The sequence below is a fragment of the Bubalus bubalis genome, chromosome 10, assembly GCF_019923935.1.
Source record: "Bubalus bubalis isolate 160015118507 breed Murrah chromosome 10, NDDB_SH_1, whole genome shotgun sequence".
NCBI classification, from domain to species: domain Eukaryota; kingdom Metazoa; phylum Chordata; class Mammalia; order Artiodactyla; family Bovidae; genus Bubalus; species Bubalus bubalis.
The window spans coordinates 14,564,466-14,586,259 of record NC_059166.1 but is presented as its reverse complement, the minus strand read 5'-3'; the positions used below and the strand labels follow the sequence as shown (position 1 = coordinate 14,586,259).

General features: G+C 39.0%; 1 protein-coding gene across 15 annotated transcripts in view; it reads right to left on the bottom strand.

The window, feature by feature from the left end:
• Window positions 1-21,794, bottom strand: part of SYNE1 (spectrin repeat containing nuclear envelope protein 1) — a 494,933-nt gene that overhangs the window by 404,991 nt on the left and 68,148 nt on the right. For all 15 annotated transcript variants that reach the window (XM_044924087.2, XM_044924084.2, XM_044924085.2 and 12 more), the window contains exon 3: window positions 1,158-1,219. In XM_044924087.2, the coding sequence (XP_044780022.2) occupies window positions 1,158-1,219 (62 nt within the window). The remainder of the gene's footprint in view (window positions 1-1,157; window positions 1,220-21,794) is intronic.

The following is a 21,794-nucleotide window of genomic DNA, read 5'->3' as shown; positions in this document are numbered from 1 at the left end:
TCAAAAGATGACCAGTCTCTAGTGTAAGTAATGGCCATGGAGAGATGGCACCCTCCTAAGCCTGAGAAAATGGGCCCCAAAGTCCTTCAGTGCCTTGTCACAGGGCAGGTTCTGGGTGCCGCCACTGGGCCAGAGAATTCCCATCTTACCAAGAGGTTTTTGGAGAGAGATCCTAGAAAAGACAAGCCTACTGAATCCTGTATCTAGACATGTTATGCTAGTCTCCAGTTTTTGCTGGACTGTGAGCTTCCCAAGGCCTGGGAAAGTGTTTTGCAATCTTCTTTCCTGTCTCCAAAGCCTAGCAAAGACACACAGTAAGCAGTAAATGTGTACCATACCACTGAAATTAGTTGTCGTGTTTTGCTTCTGAACAATAAAAGAAGCTTTGGGGGAAGTCCCCAGTCAAAAATTGCTCATATTAATAGGATTATACCTTGGACACTTACAGGTAGCGCCTCAGCAAAGATCCTCTAACTGAACACAGAAAATCATTGTATCATCGACATTATTTTTACAAATGCAGTGTTTTTTGGTTCACACAGTTGTTCATCAACATTATAAGAGATTAATTTTATTGTAATGTACCTACCTGGGAATTTCTTTTACATTAGTATTTATGTTCAAAATAATCACAATGAATGAATACATAGTCGCCTGACACCATCCAACATCAGTATGCATAATCTCAGAATGATTAGTTTTTGTAGTGTCCTGACCCCATAATTACTTTTCTATAAAAGCACTTGAGAGGGGAGTCTAGACACCATTACAATTTCTTCAGATAAAATTCTCTGCTCAGGGTAGACCACTCATTGTTTCTTTCTGTTCCAAATAGAAACAAATACAAACAAAAATCTAGCATGAATTCTCCTTCTGGTATGGCACACAGGTTAGTACAGAAGAAAGAAGTGGATGAAATATTCCATCAGGATTCATGGAAATGATATGAAGTAACTGCTCTTTACTCTGGTTATCTGTTGATTATCTAAAGGCAAGGTTAGCAAATGCCACACTTAGGTGACAATCAAATTCATAGGACTGCCAACACTGACTAGGTAAGAGTGACAATAATCATGGTAGTGCTATTTTATGCTGTGAATTTAATGATTTATTGGCTCAAACTAAATAAACATAGAACTCTGGGGAGTTTTATTTACCTTGGCCAGATGAGAGTTGATCCATTTTGTGAAAGTACGTTTTTGTACTATCTCTTGCTCATCTAGAAGAAAAAGAATTAGCTGGTTAGATAACAAGTCAGGAAGTTGTATCATGAAAAAATTCATAGTCACACAATTCTAGAAATGATATTATATATAATATATATGCTATATATAAGGCCAATTCTTTATCAACTGAGCTATTGGGGAAGCCCTAATTATCTATAATAATATATATAGATTATTTTATCTTGTAATTCATCTTGCCATTTATTATCTTGAAGGAAAAATCAATAAGGCTCCAAATATATTAAGGAATTTGACTATTTTTAAAAAAAATCATCCGCAAATGCTTTAAAATTTGTGAAATTTTAGCCATATGTTTACTCAGATGTTAAAGCGTCTGCCTGCAATGCGGGAGACCTGGGTTCAATCCCTGGGTCAGGAAGATGCCCTGGAGAAGGAAATGGCAACCCACTCCAGCGTTCTTGCCTGGAGAATCCCATGGATAGAGGAGCCTAGTGGGCTACAGTCCACGGGTCGCCAAGAGTCGGACACGACTGAGCGACTTCACTTTTCACTCACTTTATTTTCATTCACTTACTGAAAACTCATTGAATAATTAAACTCAATAAGCTGTTAAAAAAAAGAAATTCACAGAGACCAATTAACTTCTGTGGGATGCAGACAGATAAACAGGATATAGTCTCTACCACAATGACTCTAAAGGGAAATATCCAGAAGACAACATAGGCAGTATGCTCTTTGGCCCTGGTCTTAGTAACATATTCTTAATACTCATTTTCAGGCAAGGGAAACAAAAGCAAAAGTGAACAAATGGGACTATATCAAACTGCAGAGTTTTTATACAGTGAAGGAAACTATCAACAAAACAGAAAGGCTGCCTACAGAATGGAAGAAGATATTTGCAAATGATGTATCCCGTAAGATGTTAATATCCAAAATATACAAAGAACTCATATCACTCAACATCAAAAAAAAAAAAAAATCCAGCTGAAAAGTGGGCAGAGGATCTGAATACATATTTTTCCAAAGAAGACATATGGATGGCCAACAGGTATGTGACAAGATGCTCAACATCACTAATTATCAGGGAAATGCAAATCAAACCACAATGAGATATTATCTCACACCTATTATTACAAAAAAACCAACAAATAAGAAGCGTTGGAGAAAATAACAAGGATGTAGAGAAAACGAAACCCTATGCACTATTGGAAGGAATATAAATTGGTGCAGCTACTATGGAAAACAATATAGAAATTCCTCAAAGAATTTAAAAACAGAACTGCCATACAATCCAGCAATTCTGCTCCTGGATATTTAGAAAATGAAAACACTATTTAGAAAAGATATATGCACCCTTATATTCACTGTAGCATCATTTATAATACCCAAGCTACGGAAACAAGCTAAGTGCCCATCAATAGATGAATGGATAAAAAACAAAGAACATGATGTGGTATAAATCCACATTTATAAAGTGGAATATTAGTCAGCCATTAAAAAGAATGAAATCTTACCATTTGCAACAACATGGATGGATCTAGAGGGTATTATGCTAAATGAAATAAGTGAGAAAGAAAAAGATAAATACTGTATGATTTACTTATATGTCAAATCTAAGAATTAAAAAAAAATCATAGATACAGAGAACAAACAGGTGATTGCTTAGAGGCATTGAGGGGAGGAAAGAAATAGGAGAGTGAGATTAAGAGGTACAAACTTTCAGCTGCAAAATAAATGAGTCACAGGTATGAAATGTACAGGGTGGGGAATATAGTTAATTACTATGTAATATCTTTGTATGGTGACAGTTGGTAACTAGACTTATCGTGGTGATCACTTCGAAATGTATGAAAATAGTGAATCACTGTGTTGTGTAACAGGAACTAGCATAGTATTTATACTTTTCAATTATACTTCAAAAACCAACAAAGGCATAGAAAAAGAAATCAGATTTGTGGTTAGCAGAAGTGGTGGTGGCGGGGGGGGGGGAACTGGATGAAGGTGGTCAAAAGGTGTGACTTCCAGTTAAAAGATAAATTAAGTACTTTATTGTTGCTACAATACAATGAACAATGCACTACAGTAATATACAACATGATAAATACAATTGACACCGCTCCACGTTATATATGAAAGTGGTTTAAAGACCATAAATCCTAAGAGTTCTCATCACAAGGAAAACAATTTTTTTTTCAATTTCTTTAACTTTGTATCTATATGACATGAGGGATAGTCACTAAACTTACTGTGATAATCATTTCATGGTGTGTGTAAGTCAAATCATTACACTCTACACCTTAAACTCGTATGGCGCTTCATGTCAATTATATCTCAATAAAACTGGAAGAAAAAGGTAGGCAAGTCAAAATAGAAAAAAAAATTATAATAAAAGTAAATATTTAGAGGTGGAGAGAAACAAGAAAGGGAAAGTATATAGTGGAGGGTACAGTAATGTACCAAGATAGAAGCATTTTGGGGACTCCATCCCATGGGGAGTGCGGTGAACATACTATAGGGTAACCTCCAAGAACTCCCACATCCTAGAGTCCATGACCTTTGTGTGAACAACTGCAGCCAGAACCTGTGAACTGCTTCTAATCAACAGAAGACAGCAAAGGTGATGACATGCCACACCCATGAACGTGTTACTTCATGTAAGACTCCTGAGCTGACTGGAGTGAGAGACTCTCCTTTTGGCGTAAACAACCAAACAGCCAAGATGTGACCAATCCCTGGAGAGGGTCCTGGAGCAGAGAACTGCAGGCTGCCTCTGGAAGTAGTGGGTGAGGGGGGCAGCCTCCAGCCAAGAGCCCGGAAGAAGCTCCATCACACACAAGGAAATGAATTCTGGATGAGTTTGAAAGTGGATTCTTCCTTTTTCAGGCTCCAGACGAGAGTGCAGCCCAGCTAGCACCCTGACTGTGGACTCATGAGACCATGGCACAGCCATCTGCACAGACTCCTAACCCAGAAGAATCTGGAGATAATAAATGAACATCGTTTTAAACTGCTGAGTTTGGTAACTTGTTATGCAATAAGGAAAACCTAATATACAAAGAAAACAGGTCTGCTTCAAGCAGGCTTTAATTAGAGATATACGGAGATAAATGCCAGGGGACTTCCCTGGTGGTCCACTGGTTGGGAGTCCGCCTTCCAATATAGGAGGCATGGATTCATTTCCTGCTTGGGGAACTAGGATCCCCCATGCCAGTGGCAACTGAACCCATGCACCTCAAACACAGAGCCCACATGCTCTGGAGGTCTTGGGCTGCAATGAGAGATGCTGCTGCTAAGACCTGAAGCAGCCCCAAATACTAAATAAAATAGATAAAATGGTTTTTAAATGATTGAAACGGTATAACTGCTTTCAAGGAAAAGGTGAATTCTACTCTCTACACCAACATCTATTGAATGTCAACTGTTTGCTATAAACTGATTGTTGTAAGGATCACAGATGAAAAAGATATCACCTCAATTCCTTACCTTTTAAAGGTGATGCTCAAAGAAATGTAATTTCAACTAGCTAGAAAGGTAGATTTCATCTCTGGAGCTGACCTCTCCTGGGCTTCAGGTCAGAATCCTTGACTGCCTAGTAGAATATAAACCCCTGAGGACAGTAACTTTGTTCCCAATGCCCACAAATGTGACATATAAATCCTGCTGAATGAATAAAGAAAATACAAAGCAAAGTCTTAAAATTTAGAGGAAATCTGGATATATTCATAAAATTTAAAGAAACCACTATTCGTAATCACATTAAACATGCATTTTTAACTTTCAAGTACCTACCGGAAGCAAACCCAAATAATAATAATGGTTAAGTCTTCCTATGTATCAGGCACTTGTTTCCCTATCTATTTATAGATCATATTACAATTAAATTGATTAATTATTATTCTTGTGTAATAAATACTTATTAACGCTCTGACTTCTTATAACAAATCTACAAGAGGAACTACTTTAATGTCCATTTTACAAATAAGAAAACTGGGGGAATTCCCTGATGGTCCAGTGGTTAAAAATCCACACTTCCACGACAGGGAGCACAGGTCTGCAAGCCGCTGACGTGACCAAAAACCAAAAGAAAGAAAACCAAAGTACACAGAGGCTAAGCATTTTCAGCAAGGTCACTCAGTGGCAGTACCAAGTTTCAGACGCCACAAGTTTCTGAAGTAAGAAAAAAAAAGAAGGGAGGGAGGGAAGGGAGGAAGGAGGGAAGAAAAAAGTAGCAGGTTTGAGAGGGAAGATTATGAGAATTCACGCCCACTGCAAATGCATCATGAAATCTCTGGATGGAACAGCAGCATCAGCACAGAGGAGAGAGGAGATGAGAAGCCAGCTTAGGAGCTGGGTGCCCCCCGACAGGAACATGCACTGCGCTCTGATTCAGGACGAACTTTTGGTCTAGGTGAGTGTTACTGAGCAGATGCAGCTCCAAATCCCCTCTCCTAGGGCTTGAACTTGATTCCTTTCTAAAAGCCACACCGTGAGGATTAAAAAAAAAAAAAAACCACAAAACTAGTTATGAAAATTCTCTAGGTCCTTCAACCCTGCGGCTTCCATCACTACCTCTGTTTCAATAACAGCTGGTCCCCACGAGTTAGAGAGATGTCTACCTAGGAAAGCTGCTGGCTGCACACAGCCCTGGGTAATGTTGTTATGTGTGATAATCCCCAAATCCCATGGCAATATCCTTCTCTAAAAAATGAGTGAAAAATAAAGAGAGCTAGCTCTGATATTCAATTTCTGTATTTCTTGGCCCCATCTATAGATTTCCTCAGTACTAGGCTGTTTCAGGGCAAGATCATGACACGTTGCAGACATGGGCCTAATGCAGCAAAGGTGGTTACATCTGACTATTCAGAAACTGTCACCTGACTATAGTCAATAGCTTTTTTCCTGATGAGTCATAGTAACAAAGACCGGCTGATAAGCCCAGAGACCACAGGAAAAGGTGACCTGGGTTATTGAGAGACTTTGCAATCAATCACGAAAAGTTTGCTGCCTAGAAGTATGTTAACTGTATTTTCATTTTACCATATTAATAAATTTATTCTATATAAATATGTTATGTAAAACTGACACAGAACCCAACCATCAGCAGCTGTTAACTAGCATTACCAAATTTAAAAAAAATTAACATAAATGCCAATATCCTCTTAACAGATGGTATCTTTTAAAATGTTAACAGTAATTAAAATTAGCATATTTCAATATATTTAACAAATTTGTCCATCAGAATTTATTTCTGAGATACACAGCATTGCATTCATGGGTATGCAAATAAAAATGAACATTTTTATCACAGTTATGAACAATCATAAACAGCAAAATACTGGATTTCTAGGTATATCCATTCTTAATCAATGTCATCTTTAATATAGAAATACCAAGAAGAAAGACTGTTTAAACAGATACAGTTAAGTCTGACACTGCCATCTCTGACAAAAACATTAGGGTATCATATATTAATACACTCACAGTTTGTAATAAGTTATGATTAACTTTTTTAGTTTTTGCAGACTCTAATTAGTTTTTGCAGACTCTTTGGATGCTTTAATGACAATGATGTCTAAGTCGCCTAAGAGTAAATATGTTAATTTAAAACAAACCAAATATTTAAAATAATATTGTTCATAATTGCAGCTAATAAAGTTTTTTCATTTCTGATGCAGATATATTCACCTCAACAAAGTTGGAAAGCAATTTATAAATAGAAATAAGCAGGTTCAATTTCTCAACACAATCAAATATGGCTACAAAGGAAAAAACAACAAAAAGATATGATGGCAACATAACCATTATTCATTTAATAAAAGCCTCAATTCAGTGATCTAAATTAAAATTTTAGTTGTTTTGGGATCAAAATTACATGATCCAAATTGTTGATTTATAGTTACTAAAATCATCACTAGTTTTGTTATATAATATGGGTAGGGTCTAAGTTATATCAAATATTTCAACAGAATGAAAAAGTTTAAAATTACCCAATGTTTAGATTTTAAATTAAACATACACATGAAAAGCGGCTTCCCTGGTAGCTCAGCTGGGAAAGAATCTGCCTGCAATACAGGAGACCCCAGTTTGATTCCTGGGCTGGGAAGATCCACTGGAGACAGAAATGGCTACACACTCCAGTATTCTGACCTGGAAAATTTCACAGACTGTATACTCCATGGGTCGCAAAGAGTTGGACATGACTGAGTGACTTTCACTTCACTTTCACTTATACATGAAAAAAATTACAGGACCAGGCTATCAGTTCAGTTCAGTCGCTCAGTTGTGTCCGACTCTTTGCAACCCCATGAATCACAGCACGCCAGGCCTCCCTGTCCATCACCAACTCCTGGAGTTCACCAAAACTTATGTCCATCAAGTTGTTGATGCCATCCAGCCATCTCATCCTCTGTTGTCCCCTTCTCCTCCTGCCTCCAATCCCTCCCAGCATTAGGGTCTTTTCCAATGAGTCAACTCTTCGCATGAGATGGCCAAAGTATTAGAGTTTCAGCTTCAGCATCAGTCCTTCCAGTGAATATTCAGGACTGATATCCTTTAGGATGGACTGGTTGGATCTCCTTGCAGTCCAAGGGACTCTCAAGAGTCTTCTCCAACACCACAGTTCAAAAGCATCCATTCTTTGGCACTCAGCTTTCTTCACAGTCCAACTCTCACATCCATACATGACCACAGGAAAAACCATAGCCTTGACTAGACAGACCTTTGTTGACAAAGTAATGTCTCTGCTTTTCAATATGCTGTCTAGGTTGGTCATAACTTTCCTTCCAAGGAGTAAGCGTCTTTTCATTTCATGGCTGCAATCACCATCTGCAGTGATTTTGGAGCCCAAAAAAATAAAGTCTGACACTGTTTCCACTGTTTCTCCATCTATTTTCCATGAAGGGATAGGACCAGATGCCATGATCTTCGTTTTCTGAATGTTGAGCTTTAAGCCAACTTTTTCACTCTCCTCTTTCACTTTCATCAAGAGGCTTTTGAGTTCCTCTTCACTTTCTGCCATAAGGGTGGTGTCATCTGCATATCTGAGGTTATTAATATTTCTCCCGCCAATCTTGCTTCCAGCTTGTGCTTCTTCCAGCCCAGCGTTTCTCATGACGTACTCTGCATATAAGTTAAATAAGCAGGGTGACAATATACAGCCTTGATGTACTCCTTTCCCTATTTGAAACCAGTCTGTTGTTCCATGTCCAGTTCTAACTGTTGCTTCCTGACCTGCATATAGGTTTCTCAAGAGGCAGGTCAGGTGGTCTGGTATTCCATCTCTTTCAGAACTTTCCACAGTTTATTGTGATCCACACAGTCAAAGGCTTTGGCAGTCAATAAAGCAGAAATAGATGTTTTTCTGGAACTCTCTTGCTTTTTTGATGATCCGGCAGATGTTGGCAACTTGATCTCTGGTTCCTCTGCCTTTCCTAAAACCAGCTTGAACATCTGGAAGTTCACAGTTCACATATTGCTAAAGCCTGGCTTGAAGAATTTTGAGCATTACTTTACTAGCGTGTGAAATGAATGCAATTGTGCGGTAGTTTGAGCATTCTTTGGCGCTGCCTTTCTTTGGAATTGGAATGAAAACTGACCTTTTCCAGTCCTGTGGCCACTGCTGAGTTTTCCAAATTTGCTGGCATATTGAGTGTAGCACTTTCACAACATCATCTTTCAGGATTTGGAATAGCTCCACTGGAATTCCATCACCTCCACTAGCTTTGTCCGTAATGATGCTTTCTAAGGCCCACTTGACTTCACATTCCAGGATGTCTGGCTCTAGGTGAGTGATCACACCATCGTGATTATCTTGGTCAGGAAGATCTTTTTTGTACAGTTCTTTTGTGTATTCTTGCCACCTCTTCTTAATATCTTCTGCTTCCATGAGGTGCATCCCATTTCTGTCCTTCCTTGTGCCCATCTTTGCATGAAATGTTCCCTTGGTATCTCTAATTTTCTTGAAGAGATCTCTAGTCTTTCCCATTCTGTTGTTTCCCTCTATTTCTTTGCACTGATCACTGAGGAAGGCTTTCTTATCTCTCCTTGCTATTCTTTGGAATTCTGGATTCAGATGCTTATATCTTTCCTTTTCTCCTTTGCTTTTTACTTCTCTTCTTTTCACAGCTACTTGTAAGGCCTCCTCAGACAGCCATTTTGCCTTTTTGCATTTCTTTTCCATGGGGATGGTCTTGATCCCTGTCTCCTGTACAACGTCACAAACCTCCATCCATAGTTCATCAGGCACTCTATCTATCAGATCTAGTCCCTTAAATCTATTTCTCACTTCCACTGTATAATCATAAGGGATTTGATTTAGGTCATACCTGAATGGTCTAGTGGTTTTCCCCACTTTCTTCAATTTAAGTCTGAATTTGGCATTAAGGAGTTCATGATCTGAGCCACAGTCTGCTCCGGGTCTTGTTTTTGCTGACTGTATAGAGCTTCTCCATCTTTGGCTGCAAAGAATATTATCAATCTGATTATGGTGTTGACCATCTGGTGATGTCCATGTGTAGAGTCTTCTCTTGTGTTGTTGGAAGAGGGTGTTTGCTATGACCAGGCTATAGCTGATTACCAAATATGTCCACAAACTCCTTCCATTCTGGTCAGCACACCCTTTGCAACGTGGTTTTGCTGTTCCTCCTATCAGGATAGAGAGACAGCTTCCCCACCCTGAGCGAGTCTGTCTGGGCTTCCCTGGTGGCTCAGTGGTAAAGAACCCACCTACCAATGAGGAAATGTGGGACTGATCCCTAGGTCAGGAAGATCCCCTGGAGAAGGCAATGGCAACCCACTCCAGTATTCTTGCCTGGGAAATCCCATGAACAGAGAAGCCTGGTGGGCTACAGTCCACGGTGTCACAAAAGAGTCAGACACGAGCAACTCAACAACAACAACAGAGTCTAGGCTGGGCCTTCAGACTTGCTTTGATCAATAACATGGCTGAAGTGATTTCATTCAACTTCAGAGGCTGGGCTTTAAAAGGTTTTGAGGCTCCATCATGGCTCTCTATGAACTCTGTCCTGGTGGTGATACAGCATCCTAGAGGAACAAAGACACTTGGAGGACACCTAAAGCACCCAGGGTGACAGCCAGAATCAACTGCCAGACACGTGAACAAGGGGACTTGCCAGCCCTGCTGATTTTCCTGCTGAACGTAGCCAAGTGAATGTTTCCAGGCACAGTCAACAGAGGAAACGCATAGCCCACCCACGGGAGCAGCGGAAACCATATGTATTATTGCATTAACTCTCTCAGTCCTGATGGTGGTTTAGCAAAGGCTAATTGAAACAGAAATTGTTACTGGAGGTCAGTGGTACTTTAAAAGAAATCGAAAACATGTGGCCTTGGCCTTGGGATGAGGTGGGGAAGGAGGCTGAAGGTCACAAAGAGACTGTTGGTCAAGGCTGAAAGAACAGTGAGAAAATTGCCAACTGGGACTGGAAGGAGAACTACACATATTTTATGCATTTATATTCTGTCATTGGAAGTAACTTGAACTTTTGCAACTGGCTAGGGGGATTTTCCTATAGAAAGATGTCAACTGGCTTTTTTTAACTGCACATTATAAGGTCCTGGGGTCGCAAAGAATCAGACATGACTGAGCGACTGAACTGAACTGATAAGGTCCTGGAAGAAAGGGAGATGAACCAAAGAAGAAACTATTAAGTTTGCAAACAGAATTTAGAGGAAACATAGAAAGCCTTTGATATGGTGCAGTGGAAAAAATTATTGTTCTGTCATTGTCAGTCTCTCGTGGAAAAAGATTTGCAAAGCAAAAAATAGCTTCAGGATAACAGTAAATCAAGAATGTGACTGTAAGACCATTGTGAAGGACTTGGAAAGATTTAAGGCATTGCTTGGTTGATGATCCCACCCAGACAATCCAGCTTCTGAGAAACTTGAGGGCACTGCCAACTGCAGTGGCCTGTGATGCAAAGTTTAATTCAGACTTTGGGTTGGAGGACACAGGATAACCTCCAAGCAGATTTAGGGAAAGCCAACAAATCTGTTAAGCAAAAACGCCACCCGTTGGAACTAAAGGGATTGGATAATTCAAAATGAAGAGAAGATTTTGGAACCACAAATTTATATGGCTAAAAGAAGCTGAGAAGACTATCAGCCACAAATATGAGCCACTTCTTATCAAAAAGACAGGGAATGACCCTTGTTCTTGAATGAAAGGGACGGGCCACCTGTGTCTGGCTCGATTTCAGGATAACTTCAGAGTATGACTACCATCTCCTTTCCATTCTTCCCTTTTCTGAACAGAAGCATCTGTTGCAATGGTCCCTCCCTGTCTCAAGACTGCATGTCAGATGAATGGGAAGAAGTAACCTCTCTTTTCAGAGAAGGAAATGGTACCCCACTCGGGTACTCTTGCCTGGAAAATCCCACAGATGGAGGAGCCTGGAAGGCTGCAGTCTATGGGGTCACTAAGAGTCAGACACGACTGAGCGACTTCACTTTCATTTTTCACTTTCATGCATTGGAGAAGGAAATGGCAACCCACTCCAATGTCCTTGCCTGGAGAATCCCAGGGATGGGGGAGCCTGTTGGGCTGCCATCTATGGAGTCGCGCAGAGTTGGACACGACTGAAGTGACTTAGCAGCAGCAACCTCTCTTTTTAGTTTCCAGGCCTAGGGATTGAGAGGAATTGCAGTTGAGGAGCCTCACCTGTGTCTGGACCAGATGAAGATCACATGACACTGGAGTTGGAGCTTGCTGACATAATTGGATGACATTTTTGATTTCTTGAGAGGGGGTGAGTGCATTCTGATGTAGAAAGAATATAAATCATAGTGACCAGAGCACAGATTTTAAATTATGGACACAAACGCCTCCAGTTCAAAAATACATCCTCTTTTGCAATGTGACTTTGTCCTTCCTCCCTTCAAGGGCAGAATTGATTTCCTCTCTCCTTGAATCTGATCTTGCATTGTATTGACTTTGATCAATAATGCAGCATAAATGACTTTATATCATATGATTCTAGGGCTTAAGAAGTCTTATAGTTTTATTTTAGCTGTCTTGTATCTCTGTCCTAAAGTCACCAAGCAAAGCAAGTGGTCTATATGGGAGGATGAGAGTCCAGGTGGAGAACAGCTGAAATGCCCTATCCAATAGCCAGAACCAACTGCCAGACATGGGGTGAAGCCATCTTGGACCTCCTAGTTTGGCCAACCCTGCAGATGAACACAGGCCAGGTGAAACCAGCAAACTGAGACCTATCTAAGGCTTCAGAGTTAATGTATCTGTTAACTCCTCCTTCCCACACCCCCAAACAAACCTGCTTACAAATTCATCCTGGGAGGAAAGCGTTTCCCCCATCATTGTATCCCTAGAAAGTAACCCACTGCCTGGCACATTGTCTCATGTATGCGCTCCTCAGAAAACCATTCATTTTTAAACTATAAACTAACCAGCCAACCCACAGATCATGAGAAATGATGAATTATGACTGTTCAAGCCTCAAAGTTTTGGAGTGGTTTGTAACATAGCAAAAGCATTTACTTGTGTGACAGATACACACACACACACACACACACACACACACCTCCTTCAGAAGACCCTTCTGTCTTCTGTAATAAAAGACCCTTCTGTCTTCTAGACTTGCTTCATTGGCTCCATCTGCTGGGTCTTTGGTTTTCTGATCAGATGAGCCATGCAGAGAAAAGTGGCAAGGAATAAGGGCATCCAAAGTTACTCTACACAAGTTCAGCATAGACAAAAGGGGACAGAGAAGAAGAGGAGACGAGAGCTAATGAAAGAGTGAGATTGAGGAAAAAGATGAGTACAGGGAATTTTTAAGGATCTTTGCTTATACTGAGTGCTCTAATCACTGCTCCAATTTTTTTCGAGCACATGTTGGTAAAGATAAACTGCTCTGAAGATTTCTGGAAGTGGAGCTGTATGTCATATATATGTAAACGCAGTGACTAGATTAAAAGAGCCCAGTTTTATTAAAGTTACATTTGCAAAATTTAGTATCATCTCAGTTTAAATCTAAGGCACAAGGGATGAGAAAAATATAATTATCTTGGTTCCCAAATTAGAAATTCCTCAGCCTCTACACTATTGACAGTTGGGGCAGGATAATTACTTGTTCTGAGAGGCTGCCCATGTATTATAGGATGTTTAGCAGCATCCTTTGGCTCTACTCATTAGCTGCCAAGAGCAATCCTCTCTCCCCACCCAACAAGTTGTGACAATAAAAAACGTCTTCACATTGTCAAAACTCTACTGGGGAAAAATTACCCCAGTTGAGAATCACTGGCCTAAGCTGTGTCCTTGGCATTTATGTGTATGAAGTGATATGAACATTTGAAAATGTTATATTGGTTTCAATTGAATTATTATTGTCCAATTAACTACACCCAAAAGTCAGGATCATATTGGGTTATTCCCACAGTTTATACATTTATTTAGACAAAAATTAAGCCTGAGATATATTTAAGAAATGGCAGAATGCAGTAGATCTAGCATATTTGCTAAAAGGGTTACATGATTTTTCCAATACGAATACAATATCCTACCATGTCTGCGGTACTATCATTCAAATCTGGAAAATCTGGTCATACGCGATGGGGAGTGGGTGTGTATATATCCTGATATTGTGTTTGATTTATTTAACTTTTCTAAACCTTTTTAAGTTTTTTTTTTTTTTCAGAATTGTAGAAAACAACACAAAAAGGAAGGTAATTTTTCAGCTTCAGTTAGTTTTTGTTAGTTAAAAATATAGTCTGAAACATTCATTACAACACTTTAATTTTATCACTGTCAGGCAAGGAAACGCATAGCATATGTCAGTCAGCAATTAGAAAAACGTTTAAATATTTAGAGAATTTTCATATATTTGTTTGAGAGGCAGTTAAAGAAGTTTGCTAAGGACCCCTAGATCAGACAGTATGCCAGGAAGTAGCCCAGGCAGTGGGTTAGTCTCTAAGGACAAGCAACGGGGAAAGGAAATGCATTCTTACCGTGAGGAATTTTAATCAGGTATGTATGGGGGTGTGATGGAGAGAAGGTAACAGATACATCAGCTCTGAACCCTTAAAGAGGCCTCCATTTCAAATATTTTTTAGGAAAATCACTTGGTGGGGAAGAAAAACCCATCGAGAAAGGCTGTTTATAATCTTTCTTTATCCTACTTAATGTTAAAATTCATACTTTTTTGCATAAATATTAATGTCTCTGATTACAAAGTGCTGTCAGAGTCCCTGACTGGGGATGATGCACACCGAGTAGCATGCCTACCAGATTGTATTTCTAAACTCCAAAAGATTCTGAATTTGAAAACAACGAAGCTTAGACTTCTGCACAAAGGACTGTACCATGATAGAGATGTATCCTACAGAGGAGTAATGATAATACTAAAGAGAACATAAGCAATAGATATAATAAGAGATTGAAAGCAACGAAGTTCATATGGCCATTCATCCTGGGGCTTCTTTCAATATCTTCCAGTTTCAAAGACAATAAATGTGAATAATTCTGGCAGAAATTTGGTGCCTTTCTCTACCATTTTTCTTCCTGTTTGTGGGTATAAACATTGCAAAAGAAGATAATCACATGGCAAATTAATAAACATACCTTATATTTTTACAACCTGAATTTACTCTTGTCTTCATGTATACTTCTCATTTAAATTCACACAAGTAGCCTGGCCACACAGACAGAGGAGGTATCATTAGTCCAGATGGAATTAAGGCATCGAAGCATGGTGGGGTTAAGAAATATGCCAGAAATCTAGAACATAGAATGTGGGTAAGAAAGCTATAGATGCATGGTCAGAGTTTAGGTAGACTGACTCCTAATTTCAATCCATTCACTGATTGTTTGGTTCATGTATTTAATAAATGTCAGTATGCCCTTCTTGTGTACCAGCATCCACCTCTGACCAACTATGGGTGCAATCAGAGAGGATGGATGTCACTGTGGTTCCTTACGGTCCAGTAAGGAGGACAAGATTCAAAAGGAAGTACATCATAAAAGGAAGTACATCATAGCCCAAGTTCTGTACATGCAGCGCAAAGTAAGAACAGGGGCATGGAATATGCGAGTGGATAAAAAAAGACCACAGTGAAGGAAATTAAAGGCAACATGAATGTGGAAAAAAGTAAAAGCCAGTCCTTACAGTTTGCAACTAATGGGAAAATTCTGCTTCTATATCTAAGATGTTTCCTGATAAGTGAAATATAAAGGAAAGTGACAAAGCAAAGTAAGGACAAGTGATCACGATGAAGCCTTATTTCCAATTAGCACAGGAACTGTGAAAAGACCTTCAAGTTGGCCCTGGATGAACTCCCCATTGTAAAAAGGGGCCCGTCTCCTGGTTTTGGAAGAACGTTACCATAACTTTGAAATTGTATCCTGTTGTGAGCACTTAGCAACACCAGCACAGTAGAAGAAAAGTGAATATTAAAAAATGTCCTGAAGTATTATCTTCAGACAAACACTTTGCTGCTGCTGCTGCTGCTAAGTCGCATCAGTCATGTCTGACTCTGTGCGACCCCATAGACGGCAGCTCACCAGGCTCCTCTGTCCCTGGGATTCTCCACTTTACTTTAACATTAAATTGTACTACTGTTTCAAAAAAAAAAAAACCACAGTTTTTAATTCTGAGTAGGGAATAGTAGTTGACCAAAGTGTTCATATATTTTACATCTAATATTTAGTCTAGGCTTTTAAAAACATATCGCTCTCCCAAATACATATGACGTTTCCCCAAGATAGTGCCTTCAAAGTCTGCTTGTTTGTTTTCCATTAAATTACTACCCTTTGTTTTAAACAGGTTTAGGGTTACAATCACATACTTTGGGACTTTTATTTTAAACATTACTAACTTTATTTTCTATTTTCATCCTGTGATCTAAATTTTCCTTTTCTTTTATTTTCAAGCCAAGCACAGACACAAACATTTGACACAACTGCATTTATCTTCTACCTTATACTGCACATCTTCTTAAGAAGCCATGCAGCCTACCAGGCTCCTCCGTAGGGATTTTCTAGGCAACAGTACTGGAGTGGGGTGCCATTGCCTTCTCCCACAATTTTAATGTGAAAATCCATAAACATGAAAAGGAGATGAAATGATTTAAAATAGGAGCTGAAAAGAGTAAAATTGAAAAAGAAGATCAAAGCACAGAGTTTGAGGAGCAGATGCTAGAAATCCAACACCCACATAACATTCAATGTTGGGAAGACGTGCATTCAGTGTTCAGTCACACACAGAACACCAGATGGTGCTGGAACTTTCTGTTGCTGTGACGCCAGTGACCTTCAGCATAAAGATTCCCCATCATGGAACCTGTGACCACCCTGCCAGTATCAGGGGCGTCTACGTGAGACAGCAGCTGGTGGGTGTCACAAGCGGGTGCTGGGTGTCAGCCCAACCTCATATGTTCAAGTTTATTTTTATAGCAAGCTATGGTTTTAGTCATGTACGCATGTGAGAGATGGGCCGTAAAGAAGGCTGAGCATGGAAGAATTGATGCTCTCAAACTGTGGTGCTGGAGAAGACTCTTGAGAGTCCCTTGGACTGCAAGGAGATCAAACCAGTCAATCCTAAAGGAAATCAACCCTGAATATTCACTGGAAGGACTGATACTGAAACTGAAGTTCCAATACTTTGGCCACTTGATGCAAAGAGCCAGCTTACTAGAAAAGACCCTGATCCTACAAATGATTTCTCTTCTCCATCTGTATATTTGTATCTGCTGCAATATCATCATTTATCAGGGTCCGGATAACAGGGAAACAGACTCTAGAAGGATTTTTGTCAGTAGAAGGTGCTTTGGGGGATGTGCTCTCAAAAACAACACTTTGAAGGCGTGGGGGAAGCAGGATTGGGCAGCGAGAGACGCTGACCTGAGATGCAGAGAGCTGAGGTATTACTTCAGGGGTGCCCTACATGGAGGGAAGGGCTGCGACCCTGTACCCGTTGGCTGGGTGTGAGCTGCCCTGCGCAGGGGCACAACTCAGTTGAGGCAAATCCCTGGGACTGAGGACACATCCTTCCTGGGGACTGAGCCTTCCGTGGGTAGCACTCTGGGCAGCTGGGGGAATCAGGGCCCCAGAACTGAAGAGCAGCGCCCGGGCTGCTCCTGCCAGCTTGTGCTATTAATATATCAGCTACACTGTTAGCTACTAAGTTTCCAGAACTGCTGCTTTCAAACAACAAAGAGAATAAAGCTCCCGTCAGTTGTGTTTCATGGCAGACACAATGAATACAGAGGGAGGCAACATTTGCTTTCATATCTGTTTGACACCAGAGTCAAACCCTTTATCGCTATGAGATGCTGCTTTCTGCATTTGTCTCTAAATGAACATTGTTTCCAAGTCCCACTGTTGAACCTTTCTAAGGACTGAATTAGCAGTGTGGCAGCAATGAGAACCGTGCTAAGACAGGCAAAGGGCCACACCTCTCATGAGACAACCAATTACAGGGAGGTCTCCAAACCACCTCAGATGTCTGTTTTTCTAACTGTTTGAATGGTTGCTCAATGATCCCAATGGTTTCTCTAGCCAACCAATCAAGGCTGGATCCGCCTTTCTTCCCTCTAAGTCTGCCTGCCTGCCTAGGTACCTTTTCTACTTCTCCGACCAGACAACTCCAACAACTAGCCCTTCCCTCTGTCTGGCTCCATATCACTGTCCATCTGTCTGATTTCTTCTTCCACAGATAATCTCTCCCAGCTCTTAAACCCAGCACTGACCAGGAACCAGGTGACTGGGTAAAGAAGATGTGGTACATACATATAATGGAATATTATTCAGCCATAAAGAAGAATGAAATAATGCCATTTGCAGCAGCAGGGATGAACCTAAAGATTCCCTGTCACACTCAGTGAAGTAAGCCAAATAAAGACAAATGTCATATGATATCACTTATATGTGGAATCTAAAAAAATAAGTGATACAAATGAACTTATATACAAAATAGAAATAGACTCACAGACATAGAAAACAAATTTATGGTTACCAAAGGGGAAAGGTGGGGGTGAGGGGATAAATTAGTAGTTTGGGATTAAAATATATAGACTACTGTATATAGATGACCAAAAAGGACCTGCTATATAGCACAGGGAACTATAATCAATATTTTATAATAAGCTATAGGGAAAAGAATCTGAAAAAGAATATATATATATATGTCTATATATCTTAATCACTTTTCTGTATACCTGAAACTAACACATTGTAAGTTTACTATATTTCAAGTTCTTAAAAAAGGAGTTGCCAAATAGTGGCATGTGGGTAAGAATCTGGGCTGAAAATGGGCTTTCTTTCACCAGCAACATTCTAAGAAAACATTTTAATTTGAATATTTTTTAGGTGTGACTTAACATTTCCTAGTTTCCCATAGATCCATTACTCTAGATTTCCTTAAACCAGCCACATCTCAAATCACCTGAAGGTAAATGAGTTTAAAACATGTAGAAAAGAGAAAGACTTGACTTCCATATATTCACAGATGGGAAGGGAGGTAAGGAGGGAACCCGATGAGAAATCACAGGAAGAGGTAATAAGCAGAACAAAGACTCTCCCAATTTAAAAAGAAGCTATTGCAATTTTCTGATATGGTTATTTTAATTATATTCTTGGGGAAAGTAGAAGAGATTTCTGTTCACTTTTTCTACCCCACCATCCAGTATTTTAAATTAGTATAAATTTAAATAAGTTTACTATTTCAACTGAACTATTTCAAGGAAACTCAGAGCAATCAGAACTAAATAAAAATTATTTGTTAGCAATGTAAAGATATATATACAGGAAATGTATATTTTGATACATGTATATAAAGTCTAAGATTTTGGTGTTTTTATATATAACCAAGCACCAGATCCCAAGTTTCAATCAGCTATAAAACCTCCTGGTACATTTTATATAAAAGTTTGGAAATCACCAAAGCACATATAAACAGCAATTAATTGGTATAGTTCATGTAGCCAAGTATTAGCATAAGACTTGACATTGTATCTACATTTGTTTCCTAGTAAGGAAAATGGCTCAGCTATCTAAGTATGTTTTTGAGGGTCACCACATAGGAACAGTTGTTGGGAGTCCAGAAGCAAAGTTGGATGCGTATTTGGTTATCATCCTCGAGTATCTATACACAATGGAAAGGAGGTGAAATTTTGAGTCATCCTCATATTTTATAAGAAGTCTGAAAACAATAAAATTAAAAATAAGATGAAAAAACTCCATTAGGTTCACATAAAAACATGAAATGTCAGGGACTTTGAAACTTATAATTAAAAGACAATAACTGGAAGTTAAAAAAAAATTAAGTCATAACAGACTATGACAAATTTTTGACATGAAATTAAGGCTTCAAGAATAACTTTTGTTCATGAATTTGAGAAAGATATTTAGCTCTGTCATAAATGGCACTTATGACACTGAGGTCTTAACTTTCAAGAAGCATAAAAATACTTACCTATAAATCATCTATATTTCTATTTTAAAATTTGGCTTATATCTTAGTACTCCTAGAAAAATTGCACAGTTCAGGCTTTCACTATAAATAATGGTTTTAGGTTTCCCAAAATCATGAGCATAAGTCAGTAGTATTCATTTTACTTCTTTGATTTTCAGGTTCAGATAAGATAGGAAGAAAACAATGCTTAATTTAGAGTTGCTTTAAAATCTACTTTACATAACCCCAATATTCTCTACCAAGGATTCAGACTGAAGTATTATTAGAAGAAAGAGTGCACACACATACACACACACACACACAGAAAGACAACAACAACAAAAAGTACCTTTTATCGCACCAGGAGTCTTGAAGGTTGTTTTTATCATATTCCACCTTTTATGGTGGCTTTTGGGAGTTGTCCTAATTCAATCAGTATCTAAACACAGCTTTCACCAAGTGAACTTCCAGCTCCCCCAGAAGCTCTCCCCTCAAGTATCCCTATAGCAACCCCTCTATAAAAGCATATTATTCTCCTCTCATTCTTTAGCCTCACCCCCTGCTTACTGACCAAATGCACCGCTCCCTAATGCCAACATTTCAACAAAGACAGTTTTCACATTGATTAATAAAAAGTGCTTCAGATGCATTTTCAAGGGGAAAAAAATGACACCTTTTTCAGTCAGTGTTTAGAATTCAGGCATTCTTATTATGTTGAAAAAAAATCATTCAATGCATTCAAAGTCCCCAGTTTTAACCTTAGATATATATGTAAAGTTTTAGTTTCAGAATCTGAGAGAAAGAAATTTGTAGACCAATACTACACTGGCATTTAATTTCTCATATTCATATTTACACAGCATATAATCTGGTTTATTTCTAATTTGTTCTTTGAATTTGCTGGATTTTTTCCAAGTGCCACTGTGGGACACATATTAAAAGTTATAATTACTATATTAGAAATATACTTTATAGCCAATTACCAAAGGAATCACACTGTTTTTTTAAAAAATATATATATGCAAATAACATTGGAGAGATTTTACATTATCTTACATAAATATCAGCTAAAGAAAAAGCCAATCCAGAAAAAAAAAAACTATACATATATAAGTGCAAGAATCCACAAAAAGTATTTTTAAAATTCCATGTTATGCTTCCTAAGGCAATTAGACCCCCAAGCAATAAATGTTTACAGACTTATGAGTCTCTACAGGCTACAGTAAAATAATTCTTTGACCAAGGATTTCAAGGCAAAATAGAATCAGTTGCAGCATACTCATGCCCATTAAACAACACTACAAAATTATTAATAATAACACTGTCTTCATGTTTCTGTCTTGTTTAGAGAAAGCAATGTTTACTGTGAGATAAAACTTAATCCCCAAAATTTGTTTATATAGAATGCTGACTATTTCCATGACTTACAGAAAAAAAATCCTTGCAGTTCAGTAGAGGCAAAATGGAATAATTAATTTCTCCAGAAGTCAACTTTGGACTCTGGAAGTGAAACAGACCTGATTTGGAATCCTAACATCCACATTTACTGTGAGACCTTAAAAAGGTGACTCGGCCAATTTATGCCTCAGTTGACTTATGTGTGTTAGTTGCTCAGTTGTGTCTGACTCTTTGTGACCCCATGGACTTTAACTTGCCAGGCTCCCCTATCCATGGAATTCTCCAGGCAAGAATACTGGAATGGGTGACCATTCCCTTCTCCAGGGGATCTTCCCAACCCAGGGACTGAACCCAGGCCTCTCGCATGGCAGGCAGATTCTTTACTGTTTGAGCCACCAGGAAGTCCTGACTCATATGTAAAATGGGGATAAAAAGAGTAACACAAACCCCACAGAATCACTGTAATGATTTAACTGCACACATGATTTATTGTACACAAATTACGTGCAAGGCAATGACTAGGTATATTAGTGATTTGGGGAGGTGAAGGTGAGGCAAAGGTAGCCAAGGAGAACTTGTAAACTTAGCCCCTTCATATCCCGTAGAAGTATTTCCCCCTCCCAACAGCATGGCTGTGTCTGTGTGCATGCGCATGTATGTAAGGAGAAGAAACATCATGCATACATAGTAACCTCCATTTAGATTATTGCTCGAAAAGCTTGAATCTGTGGTGCACGTGGAAAGACAGTTAACCACTAAGTCCACTGAGATAAGAGCGAAAAGGCAC